Source organism: Zootoca vivipara, chromosome 9 (assembly GCF_965207765.1).
Source record: "Zootoca vivipara chromosome 9, rZooViv2.hap1.1, whole genome shotgun sequence".
Lineage (NCBI taxonomy): Eukaryota > Metazoa > Chordata > Lepidosauria > Squamata > Lacertidae > Zootoca > Zootoca vivipara.
In genome coordinates this window covers 66956210-66969006 of record NC_142592.1, presented here as the reverse complement: position 1 = coordinate 66969006, position 12797 = coordinate 66956210, and the positions used below count along the sequence as shown (strand labels likewise).

Here is a 12797-nt window from a genome sequence, read left to right as displayed (position 1 = left end):
GCTGCAATGCAAATTACTTTTTCAATCTCCTTCCCAGAAATTCCTACAGCATAGTATGCCTTTACCACAGCTGCTACTCTCAGTTCTCATTGTACTTTAACGAATTTCCTAACATCGGGCCACTGGTTTTTACTTTTGCCTGTTTTATTCTTACTCCCCCCCCCCCCATTGTTGCAGTGCGTGTAAAGACAATTTCTTTCTTTCTTTTTTTATTTCGGTGAATGGAAAACATCATTGCATAATTTCCTTTAACAAAATTACGTCAGAATAAGAGCTGTTTCATTCTGGCTGGTCATCTCAATACTACTACTAACAACAACAGGAATAATTTTTTTTATAAAGAAGCTAAAGGAACATGGTATGAGAAGCTGCCTTGAACTGAGTCGATATAGCTCAATACTGAGGCTCCTGGTCTGCACTGTAGACTTAAAGCAGTTTCATACCACTTTAAACAGCCACGGCTCTCCCCCCCCCTCACACAAAGAATCCTGGGTATTATGGTTTGTTAAGGTGGCTGAGAGTTGTAAGAAGACCCCTGTTCCCCTCCCAGAGCTACAAACCACTCTGAAAAACCCTCTTCCCAGGGAATTCTGGGAACTGTAGTTCTGTGTCTCACATCCACACTGGAATTCAGTGAGGATTTGAAGCTGCTTGTGTCTCTATTTGTGTAGACGTGTGCATCTCTGTGTATACATGACAACCTTCTCATCCAAGTGGCGTTTTTGTGCAACTCTGTTACATCAGAAAAACACATAAGCATTTTCTTGGAAGAAAATACTTTTGCACATGCCCAGAAGAGACCTCAGCGTGGCTGAGAGCGACACGCCCTTTAAGAAAACTACTGTTCAGTGCAAATTAGAATTGTTACCCGGTTAAACCAACGAGCCTAGGGCTTGCAGATCAGAATGTTGGTGGTTTGAATCCCTACGACGGGGTGAGCTCCCGTTGCTCGGTCCCAGCTCCTGCCAACCTAGAAGTTGGAAAGCACGTCAAAGTGCAAGTAGATAAATAGGTATCGCTACAGCGGGAAGGTAAACGGCATTTCCGTGTGCTGCTCTGGTTCGCCAGAAGCGACTTTGTCATGCTGGCCACATGACCTGGAAGCTGTACGCTGGCTCCCTTGGCCAATAATGCGAGATGAGTGCCGCATCCCCAGAGTCGGCCATGACTGGACCTAATGGTCAGGGGCCCCTTTACCTTTACCCCCCCTTAAATGTTATTAAGCAGTCAATACCTATCCATTCTGATCAAACCTATCCATTCTGAAGGAAATCAGCCCTGAGTGCTCACTGGAAGGACAGATCCTGAAGCTGAGGCTCCAATACTTTGGCCACCTCATGAGAAGAGAAGACTCCCTGGAAAAGACCCTGATGTTGGGAAAGATGGAGGGCACAAGGAGAAGGGGACGACAGAGGACGAGATGGTTGGACAGTGTTCTCGAAGCCACCAACATGAGTTTGACCAAAGTGTGGGAGGCAGTGGAAGACAGGAGTGCCTGGCGTGCTCTGGTCCATGGGTTCACGAAGAGTCGGACACGACTAAACGACTAAACAACAACAAGCAGTCGAGATATTTTACGAAACAAAACCAAGCGTCAGGTGGCGACTTTCTATTCTAGATCCACATGGTTGGATATGACATTGGAAAGCACGGAGAGGTTTAATCTGAAGTCAGACTAGAAAATAAGATTCTTGTTCTCGCTAATAGAGGACTGCGGTATATAATCAGCACCAATAAAGTTAAATCTGGTGGGAACCTGCTAGCTACAAACGAGTTTGGTTGTTAATATACTCTCAAAACACCTGCCGCAAGGCCGCAGTGTCAAATGAGTCAACTTTTCTGAAGACCTGAAGGCGAAAGTCTGAAATCTTTCTCCATCCTTCGGCAACAGTCAATCTAGCCACAGCCAACAAGTATAATGTACAGTAAGAGTTTTGCAAATCAGTTCCGCCTTGTCATGCACATGGCACAATTTCCTGTTGGTTTGCAGAAGTTATGGTGGACGAGGAAGTCCTAATTGAGAGGAAGGGACCAAAAGGGGAAACAGCGACCCATGTACACAATGTGTGGACACATCCTGGGAGGGGGAGCCCATAGGCAGCTGGGGGTGAACAGAGGTGATGCCGGGAGGGGGGGGGGAAGAGTCTAAGTAATTTGGGAAGAAGGAAGTTTCACTTTCTCAAGAACAGAGGCATGCATTCGTTCGAGGAAATGAACAAGCTTTGGGGGAAATGAGAAAAGAGCACTCTGCAACTTTTTCTGAGCAGCCCTTCTAATCCAGGAAGGAAGCCAAAATCTTTATGCTGGAGATGCAACAATTAAACCATCTTCAGGTATCGGAAGGGCTGTTGTGTAGAGATGATGGAGGGAATTTGCTTTCTGTGCTCCAGAGGGCAGGATCTGGACGAGGGATTACCCCGTGAATCTCAGCCACATTTAATGAAAGCTAGTATGTTAAGGTGCAAGACAGGAGTGCCTGGCGTGCTATGGTCCATGGGGTCACGAAGAGTCGGACACGACTAAACGACTAAACAAGTATGTTAAGAGTACAGCGGTGCCTTGGTTCTCAAACACCTTGGTACTCAAACAACTTGGAACCCAAACGCTGCAAACCCGGAAGGAAGTGTTCCAGTTTGCAAACTTTATTCAGGAGCCGAACGTGCTCCGCTTTGAGTGTTACGCTGAGGTTTGTCTGTTTTTGCTATTTATTTTGCGTTTCTGTTTTTGTGGCTTTTTTTGTGACTGCGTGGAACCCAGTTCAGCTCCTGATTGATTGATTGTGTGTGTGACTGCAGTACATTGTTTATTGCTTTCATTTTATGGATCAGTGGTCTCGTTAAATTCATGTTAATTTGCTTTTTTAGGGGTTGTTTTCAAAAGTCTGGAACGGATTAAGCTTACCCACAACTTAACACTGGCGACGAAGGTGGGATTGAAGGACAGCAGAGCACAGCCAGAATCGGACAGGCAATGAGCTGAATCACTGAGCTGAATGACTGAGCAGAACCAATTCAGAGCTGACCGTTCCGGCTAGAGCACTGTGTTCCATCCATCGGCCTCCACGTCGGCATCGGAATCATGGCTTCATTCGTGCCTCTACCGCCGTTCGCACCAGCCTCTGAATCATGGGACACGCTCCAAGAGAAGCTCCGTACCCGCTACGCGCCCAAGCCGTCTAAAATAGCTGCACACCACGCCTTCTACCACAGGAACCAAGCCGAGGGGGAGTCCATCAGCAATTACATCGCTGCTCCCAGGATGGCCGCCCTACATTGTGAGTTCCAGGCCCTTGACGCCGCCCTGATGGATTGAGTCGCCTGCGGAATCCAGAACATCCGTCTGCAGCAGCGCCTCCTCGCCAAGCCAGTCCTCACGCTGTAGAAGGCCATGGAGGAGGCCGCAGAAGCTGCTGAACTCTCCGCCCAGGAGATCCGCAAGGCCAGCAGCCCACACTCCACTAAGAAGCCAGCTCTAACAGAAGGCGAGGCTCAATCTACTCCTCCCTCACAAGCGGTGGACGTGGATCCTAGCCAAGCCACGTCAGAGGTTCAGCATGGCCCTCCAGAGTCTAGGGCCACTGCTGTGCCTGACCATCCGCTGAGTCCGCATGTGGCGGTTCCTTCGGCAGTCACGTAGACAGGAAACTTGGACTCACCACCAACATCGGTGGTGCCACAGTCTCAGCAGGAATCAGCCAACCCCCTGGACACTGGTACTGGCCCTCCGCGTTCCACCAGGGTCACCAAGCGGCCATCCTACTTACGAGACTATGTCAGTAACTGCATTTGAAACTGTTATGCTCTTGTACCTAATTGAACCCATTACGAATGTAACTAATACCTTTTCTCGGTGGGGAGGGGTGTTATGTATTAGTGTATGTAGTTTTCCCTCAGGTCCTCAGGTCCTTGACAGTTGTTTTAGGAGGGAACTTTAGGAGGGAACTTTGAATTATGTTTGACACATTGTTTGAGCCAGCCTCTATAAAAGCAGGCCGGCTCGGCAATGCAGTTGAGTTCTGTTCCAGCTTCCAAATAAAGAGCTGCTTTGAAGAGATTGCTGTGTCGTCTGCTATGCTTACCCACAACTTAACACTTTCTATGGGAAAGCATGCCCTGGTTTTGGAACGCTTTGGTTTCGGAACGGACTTCCGGAACGGATTACGTTTGAGAACCAAGGGACCACTGTGTTTTGCATTCCAACACTCTGAGGTTGAGAGAATTCTATTGTTTAAGGCGCTTGCCTATCAACTTTGGCTGTGTTTGATTTCACCACAAAATCAATACCCTAAAGCACACAGACCTAAGGGAAGAGGCTGTCGGGTGAAGAGCTGTTTGCATTCCGACACTCCGAGGTTGAGAGAATTTCGCCAGCCGCCAATCAGGGCCGAGTTCAAGGTGCTGTTTTTGGTGCATAAAGCCTTGGAACACCCAAAAGATCATCTCTTCCCCCATATATACTCAGTAGACCCCTGCGCTCTGCAGGTGAGGTCTTCCAGGAAGTCGGTTCCACACAATGTCAGAACGGAATGCCTCCCCTATGGAATTTTTTTCCTGTTAAATATTAGACAGGCGTTCTGAGGGTGCCTGCTGAATATCTTCCTCTTTGTGCCTCACTCCCAAGTCTTCCTTTGCATTGGAATCAGTACGAATATTTTAAAAGATGCTTATCGGTTGTTGTCGGACCACCCTGGGCTCCTTGGGGAGCCCAGCTGTTTGAGAGTGTTGGACTCCAAAGGTGGGGGACCTCCCCTTTATTGCTGGCTTCTAGACAGAGTCTGGAGGGGCGTCAGTCTGGAATTCTTGAGCTGCGATTCCTGCCTTGCAGAGAGTTGGACTAGAATGATTCCCCGGGGTCCCTTCCAACTACTCAGTTCTGTGCTTCTACACAAATTTAATATATAAGGAAACAATCATAATAACCATTCATTTATTATTTATACCCCGCCCATCTGGCTGGGTTTCCCCAGCCACTCTGGGCGGCTTCCAGCAAAATATTAAAATAGAATAATTCATCAAATATCAAATATTTAAAATGTGCTTTCGTGTGCATGCACACTTCTTCAGATACAAAGTGTGCATGCACACGAAAGCTCATACCAATAAGAACCTTATTCATAGAAATGTAGAACTGTAGAGTTGGAAGGGACCCCCCAAGGGTCATCTAGTCCAACCCCTGCAATGCAGGAATCTCAGCTAGAGCATCCAAGACAGATGCCTCCCAACCTCTGCTGAAGAAACCTCCAAGGAAGGAGAGTCCACAACCTCCCGAGGGAGAATGTTCCACTGCAGAACGGCTCCTACTATCAGAAACAAAATAAAAAAGTTCCTTCCAGTAGCACCTTAGAGACCAACTAAGTTTGTCATTGGTATGAGCGTTTGGGTGCATGCACACTTCTTCAGATACCAAGTTGGTCTCTAAGGTGCTACTGGAAGGAATTTTTTAATTTTGTTTCCACTATGGCAGACCAACACGGCTACCTACCTGTAACTAGAAAGAGAACAGAAGGAGTCCCACCTATTTTTCACTCTGGCTCCAGCCTTCAAATCCCTCTGCCACCTGCCTTGAGGGAATGCAAGGTTAAAAAAAACAGACTGCACACCCCTGCAAGGAAGGCAGGGTTAATTTCACCAGCTCCTGTACAGGAGCAGTATCTCCCCAAGAGAGGCTGAAACCTTTTGGCAAACACTCAGAGGTAGCCCGGTATTAGCACAACTAAATTGCAAGCGGGAGGGGCAGAGGAGGCTGAGAAACCGTGGCCTACGACGACCTTGCAGTGTAGCCCAACGCTGATTTGGTCAGGTCACTGAAAGGGCACAATTTGTGCTGAAGCAAATGCGGCAATGCCAGCCTGCATCCCCGCCCCCTCCTTTATTTGTTTGTTTGCTTGTTTGTTTCATAAAAACTTATGCACCGCTTGATTGTAACACATAAAGAAACCTCGAAGCAGTTTACTGAAAGAAAGATATACTGTAAAGATCAATAAGCAAGTTTTGAAGTTTTCATTCAGTCTGCAGAGTCTTGCAACAAAACTTAAAAAACAAAACAACATCCCACCTGTAGCCAACAACCCATTTTGCAATATCTCGGTGAGGCCCGCTTGTAAAGTGAATTACTGTACTATTACAATGTGACTTGGCAAAATTTTATCAAGGGCTGCTGAGTGTGCCAGTTTGATTGCAAAATTACTGCCCGTGTGTATTTAAATGCCATTGGCCACGACAAGCTAAGAACGGGACGCAGGCCAAAAAACCAATTCACATACTATATTAAGGGCAACACTGCATTGGAACACAGTGTCTGTTATAGCCACATTGCACCGTGCCCTGCAAGGTAACAACCCAATCAGCTGGGCAGAGTACAGTTTTTATTATTATTATTATAATAATAAAACGGCCTCGGTCCAGTATACCTGAAGGAGCGTCTCCTGCCCCATCGTTCTGCCCGGACACTGAGATCCAGCGCCGAGGGCCTTCTGGCGGTTCCCTCGCTACGAGAAGCCAAGTTACAGGGAACCAGGCAGAGGGCCTTCTCGGTAGTGGCACCCACCCTGTGGAATGCCCTCCCACCAGAGGTCAAAGAGAACAACAATTACCAGACCTTTAGAAGGCATCTTAAGGCAGCCCTGTTTAGGGAAGCTTTTAATGTTTGATGGATTTCTGTATTTTAATGTTTTGTTGGAAGCCGCCCAGAGTGGCTGGGGGAACCCGGCCAGATGGGCGGGGTATAAATAATAAATTATTATTATTATTATTATTATTATTATTATTATTATTTTGTTGTTTAGTCGTGTCCAACTCTTTGTGACCCCATGGACCATAGCACGCCAGGCACTCCTGTCTTCCACTGCCTCCCGCAGTTTGGTCAAACTCATGTTCGTAGCTTCAAGAACTCTGTCCAACCATCTCGTCCTCTGTCGTCCCCTTCTCCTCCTCCTTCTCCTCCTCTTCTCTATTATTATTATTATTATTATTATTATTATTATTATTATTATTATTATTTCTGGGGCTGCAAGCTTCGCAGGGCTGCGATGGTTCAAAAGAGTCTTATTAGCGACAACCCTGCAATGTAGTCCACTGCCTCTCTGCGTCAAGAAGGTCTATCAAAGGTAGCTGCTGCAACCCTCCCTCCCTGGGCAGATGGGTGGCGACGGCGGAAACAGAATAATTTACAGAAACCCTGCAATGTATTCCACAGCTAACACACCTGGCAGTAAGGAGACACCCTGAGCCTCGGAGAGGGAGCGTGCCGACACCCCTGCAAGGTAGTCTGCAGGGACCATGCCCCCCCCCCCAGACGGAGGGCAACGATGGAAACAGAACAATTTACAACAACCCTGGAATGCTAGACTGGAAAACATATAAAGACTTTTTCAGTGATGTACTTAAGATTTGTAAAAAAAAAATGATGAAGATTAAAAAATGAGTTTTAGAACCAGATCGGATTGGACTGTATGTATGAAGACCAAAAAAAAAAAAATCATTTCCTGCTCTGCTATTTGGATGAAATTTGAGAAGATCAACACGATGGAAGACAAAATATCTGACTTTGGAAGAGTCCCAAAATCTACAGCAGGACCTAATTTTAGAACAAATTTTGGAAAGGAGAGATGAGATGTGTAACCGCAATGGAGTAACTTCAATCCCAAGGGAGAGTGAAAAGATTCAAGTATAAACATTAGCAGACTCAAACCTTGAGCTAATAGACTTGAATCTTGAACTAACAGTCTTGAACCCTGAAACTAAAAAGGAAGAAGAAGAAAAGACATGGGGGGGGGAAACAAGATCTGTGTCTGATTCAAAAATCCCTTAAAGAAGAATGCTGCCCGCCCTGTGAGGGGGGGGGGGCAGGAGACTTGCTGGGGGCAGAATGTGTTGAATAAAAAAAAAGGGAAGAAGATTTATGGGGAGGGGAAATGGAAAGAAGTGGGAAATAGTTAAAAAATTGGGGGACCAGCAGGTGATGAAGAGGATAGAGCAATGGATGGAGTGGGTCAGAGTGAGAGTGGGGTAAAAGTTACTAATTTATGATATAATTGGATTGATAAAGATGGTCTGAATCTAGAGGAGCTTGCCGAAACTTCTGGAGATACTGACTCCAAGGGAGGGGGGGGGGCTGAAATAGATTTAAGTGTATTGCATTTGAATAAGAAGTGGAAATCGACTGTACTGTATGGATATTTTTGGGTTTGAAATACTGTATTGGCTTTGGAGAAAAATAAAAGTAAAGGGGACTAGTTGTTATGCGAGGGTGTTGGTATTGTTTAGTTTTGTTAAATGTTTAAATGATTACTATTGATAAATGTTTAAGATATAAGAAATGTTAGATGATTTAAGAAATTTTGAGAAGTGTTTTAGATAAATGAAAATTGCATGATTTAGTTATAACAACGAACTCAACGAGGGGGATGCGAGGAAGTCTACAAAGTTAAGAAATAAGATTAAGATATTATATATTTTTCTTTTCTTTCTTTTTTCCTTGTCTCCTTTTTTTCCTCTCCCCCCCCTTTTTCTATTTTTGCTTTTTATGGCATATTTTTGTATGTTGTTATAAAATGAATAAAAATTATTTGAAAAACAACAACAACCCTGCAATGCATCCCACAGATGTACACAGAATGTACCAAAGAGGCACCCCCCCTGCCAGGTACTCCACGCCTCGGAGATAGGGTCTGCCGACACCCCTGCAAGGTAGTCCACTGCGACCCATCCCTCCCCTGACAGATGGGTGCCGTGGGCAAGCCAGGAGGGCGGCGGAAACAGAACCATTTACAACAACCCTGCCATGCAGTCCCACATCTGTACATATAACGCAGTGCAGATGTGTCCCCCTCCTCGCCAGGTGTTACCTGCAGGTAGGCACACCTGTCCGTCGCGCCCGCAGCTCGAAGAAAAGGCCTACCGACCCCCCTGCGAGGTTGTCCCCTCTCACCTGCCGGTGGGGAGGGGGTTCTCGGAGGGCCAAGCGAAAGCAGCCACGATCTGACCGCCGCGATCTGCAAGGCGGAGGGGCTTGGGAGCGCGGGGCGGCTCTGGGTTCAAGTGCTGCGCGGAAAGGAGGAGCCAGCCAGCGCTATGTACCTTTCAGCAGCTCGGTCGAGCCACGTCTTGCAGCGGCGGTAGCCGAATGCGGCCCCCAGGCGCCCAGCAGCAACGCCGCCAGCAGGAGCAGGAGCCGCAGGGCCATGGAGCGGCGGGGGGCGCACGGAGTCGCGGCGCGCAGCGGAGGATCTGCGCTTTTCCCCGCCCGCCGCCTTTATGCGCCCATGTTTGCTCAGAATGCAGCGCCGCCGCCGCCGCCGCCGCGCCAGCAACTTTCCCTTTCGCTTTCCCTTTCCGCGGAATTGCCAGCTGCCGGGTTGCGGCGCTTTCTCTCCCTCCTCTCCGTGGGGAGGGGGCTGGCCTGGGCATGGAAAGCTCTCAAGCGCGGTGAGGAGGGCTGCCTGCCTCTCCAGGGGAAAGGGGCCCGCCTGCGCCCCGCTCCCCTCGCCGATGTGTGCCCCCCGAGCACGTGCAGAGTGCCCGGGAGAAAAGGCAATGAATTCAGGGATGGGGCGCGGAAGATATCGTACGCAGTAGGGCGCCACTGCAGGAACGAGAGTTAACTAGACGGGATGGAGATCGGCGTTCCTTGCTGCCAAGGAGATCGGAGTTCCTGAGCACGTGCAGAGTGCCAGGTAGGAAAGACAGTCCTAGGACGGGGCTCAAGAAGATAGATGGAGAGGTTGGATGGCCACCAGTCGTGGATGCTTTAGTTGAGACTCCTACATAGCAGGAGGTTGGACTAGATGACCCTTGGGACCCGTTCCAACTCTAATAACAAGGGGTTCCTGAGCAAATGCAGAGTGCTCAGGAGGAACGATATGCAGATTAGCACTCCTGCGGGAGTGGAAGGGAGTGGAGATCAGCTGTGTGTGTTTCTTCCTGCCAAGGTGAAGGGGTTCCTGAGCATGAACAGAGTGTCTGTGGGAGGGAAAGCCAATGATAGCACGGGGCTTGGGAGACAGAGAGGATGGATGAGCTAATTGAGATTCCAGCACTGCAGGGGATTTGACAAGATGGCCCTCAGGGTTCCTTCCAACTCTACAGTGCTATGATTCTATAACATCAAGGGTTTCTGAGCATGTGCAGAGTGTCCAGGGAGCAAACCAACCCTGGGAGAACAGCAGGGCTTGTATCTATTCAGAATGCACCTATTGAAATTAATGGGCGTAAGTTTATATATACAGTATAAAGTAAAGGGACCCCTGACCATTAGGTCCAGTCGTGACCGACTCTGGGGTTGCGGCGCTCATCTTGCGTTATTGGCCGAGGAAGCCGGCGTACAGCTTCCGGGTCATGTGGCCAGCAAGACTAAGCCGCTTCTGGCGAACCAGAGCAGCACATGGAAACGCCGTTTACCTTCCCGCTGTAGCGGTTCCTATTTATCTACTTGCACTTTGACGTGCTTTCGAACTGCTAGGTTGGCAGGAGCAGGGACCGAGCAACGGGAGCTCACCCCGTCGCGGGGATTCGAACCTCCGACCTTCTGATCGGCAAGCCCTAGGCTCTGTGGTTTAACCCACAGCGCCACCCACGTCCCTTTACTTTTACTAATCCATAACTAATAATCCTTTTCATAACAAAATAAAAAAAATCCTTCCAGTAGCCCTTAGAGACCAACTAAGTTTGTCATAGGTATGAGCTTTCGTGTGCATGCACACTTCTTCAGATATTTTTATTTTGTTTTGACTGCATCAGACCAACACGGCTACCTACATGTAACTAAACATTTTCATAATTTTTTTTTCATAAACTGCACATCTAAAGCTTTTTGCCAGAGCTCTGCCTTTTCTCTGATGAAAGTTTTCTGCAAGATTACCAGCCCTGGCCAGCTACGGTGGACTGCTAGGGACCCCCATCTCTGTCCTCCATCTCAACCATTTATCTGGGAGATGGTTTCCAACTGGGAAGGAGAGCCCTCCCAGGATATTGTGCCACCATACAGAGTGGGCTTCTGGGCCACACAATATCAGTCGGTCTTCTCCAGGTGAAACAGAGCTTCATTGGGATGGGAAAGGAGAGAAATGGAAGAAGAGAAGCATATTAGAAATTACAGTGTCCTGAATGGATAGGGAAGTCCCTGGAATCCTGTTTGATGATGCTTGCAAATAGGCCTGTTGAGACCAGGCGAGTTTTGCTCAGGGCAGCTGATTTCTGGGAAAACAGCAGCTTTTGAGAATTCAGATTTTGGTTGCAATGGAACCCCCCTGAGATTCTTCCTATGATGGCAAATTTGGGACTTTTTAAGGAAACAAGCTAACCCGCCTGCTCTTTGGCTTAAAATAGCCTTTGCAAATGTTATATCCTCCAGATGTTTTGTACTACAACTCCAGTATGTCCCAGCCAGCACAGCTATTGGCCAAATTGGGAGAAGACTGGCTTTAAAACTCTTCTTGCTAATTGGGGTGGGGGGCAGGGGGGAATCAGACGCAGCTGTGCTCCAATGTATTTTGTGCTCATATGAAAAGCTGTGTCAGTTCCTGAAATAAATCATAAACATTTTATGCAAGCGTAAAGGCTCAGTTATGATTATTGACTGCACTTGGGCTCTCCCTAACTCCAGGCCCCTGAAAGCCAGTTTGAACTGAAAGGACTTTAGAACCATAGAATTGAAGAGCTGGAAGGGACCCCCAAAGGTTGCATCAATAGGAGTATAGCGTCTAGATCAAGGGAAGTAATAGTACCACTGTATTCTGCTCTGGTCAGACCTCACCTGGAGTACTGTGTCCAGTTCTGGGCACCACAGTTCAAGAAGGATACAGACAAGCTGGAACATGTCCAGAGGAGGGCAACCAAAAGGGTCAAAGGCCTGGAAACGATGCCTTATGAGGAATGGCTTAGGGAGCTGGGTATGTTTAGCCTGGAGAAGAGAAGGTTAAGGGGTGATATGATAGCCATGTTCAAATATATTAAAGGATGCCATATAGAGGAGGGTGAAAGGTTGTTTTCTGCTGCTCCAGAGAAGCGGACACGGAGCAATGGATTCAAACTACAAGAAAGAAGATTCCACCTAAACATTAGGAAGAACTTCCTGACAGTAAGAGCTGTTGGACAGTGGAATTTGCTTCCAAGGAGTGTGGTGGAGTCTCCTTCTTTGGAGGTCTTTAAGCGGAGGCTTGGCAGCCATCTGTCAGGAATGCTTTGATGGTGTTTCCTGCTTGGCAGAGGGGTTGGACTGGACGGCCCTTGTGGTCTCTTCCAACTCTATGATTCTATGATTCTAGGCCATGTACTCCAAGCATACCGTGTTTCCCCTTTTTTAAGACACCGTCTTATAACATTTTTTCATCAAAAAAACACACGGTGTCTTATTTTCAGGGGATGTCTTAATTTTTTAATTATGTTTTTATGGTACCTTAAGGCCTCCTTGGCCGGGCCGGGCCGAGGGCTCGGGGTGCTGCTGGGTGCTCTGCATGGTGCTGCTGGGCGCTCTGCGCAGCAGCAGCAGGTTCCAGGCACCGAGGTGACAGGTCGCTGGCTCTTTGCTCTGCCCAGCGCTGCCGGGCGCTCGGCGCTGCGGAGCGCTCCGACCCGCAGCCGCCGATTCCAGCGGCGGGGCGGCAGGTCTCCTTGGCCGGGCCAGGAAGAGGCCAGGCCGCTGGCTCGGCGCTCCGCCCGCTGCAGGGCGCTCCGAGCACTCGGCGCTGCGGAGCGCTCCGCTCTGCAGCCGCCGATTCCGGCGGCGGGGCGGCAGACCTCCTCGGCTGGGGCAGGAAGAGGCCAGGCTGTTGGCTCGGCGCTCCGCCCGCTGCAGGACGC

The 12797-nt window shown here is 48.5% G+C and overlaps 2 protein-coding genes across 6 annotated transcripts in view; one reads left to right on the top strand and one right to left on the bottom strand.

The window, feature by feature from the left end:
• Positions 1–9334, bottom strand: part of IL15RA (interleukin 15 receptor subunit alpha) — a 29579-nt gene extending 20245 nt beyond the window's left edge. Inside the window, exon 1 of one of the 2 annotated variants that reach the window (XM_035127586.3) lies at positions 9078–9334. In XM_035127586.3, the coding sequence (XP_034983477.2) occupies positions 9078–9183 (106 nt within the window). In that variant the 5' untranslated portion in view covers positions 9184–9334. The remainder of the gene's footprint in view (positions 1–9077) is intronic. The other variant, XM_088676463.1, reaches the window with a different exon arrangement.
• The window catches only part of TSGA13 (testis specific 13), a 29978-nt gene continuing 26495 nt past the window's right edge, over positions 9315–12797 (top strand). Inside the window, exon 1 of one of the 4 annotated variants that reach the window (XM_060279230.2) lies at positions 9315–9673. The gene's annotated coding sequence lies outside the window, so the exon portion shown is untranslated. The remainder of the gene's footprint in view (positions 9674–12797) is intronic. The other 3 variants (XM_060279231.2, XM_060279232.2, XM_088676464.1) reach the window with 3 other exon arrangements.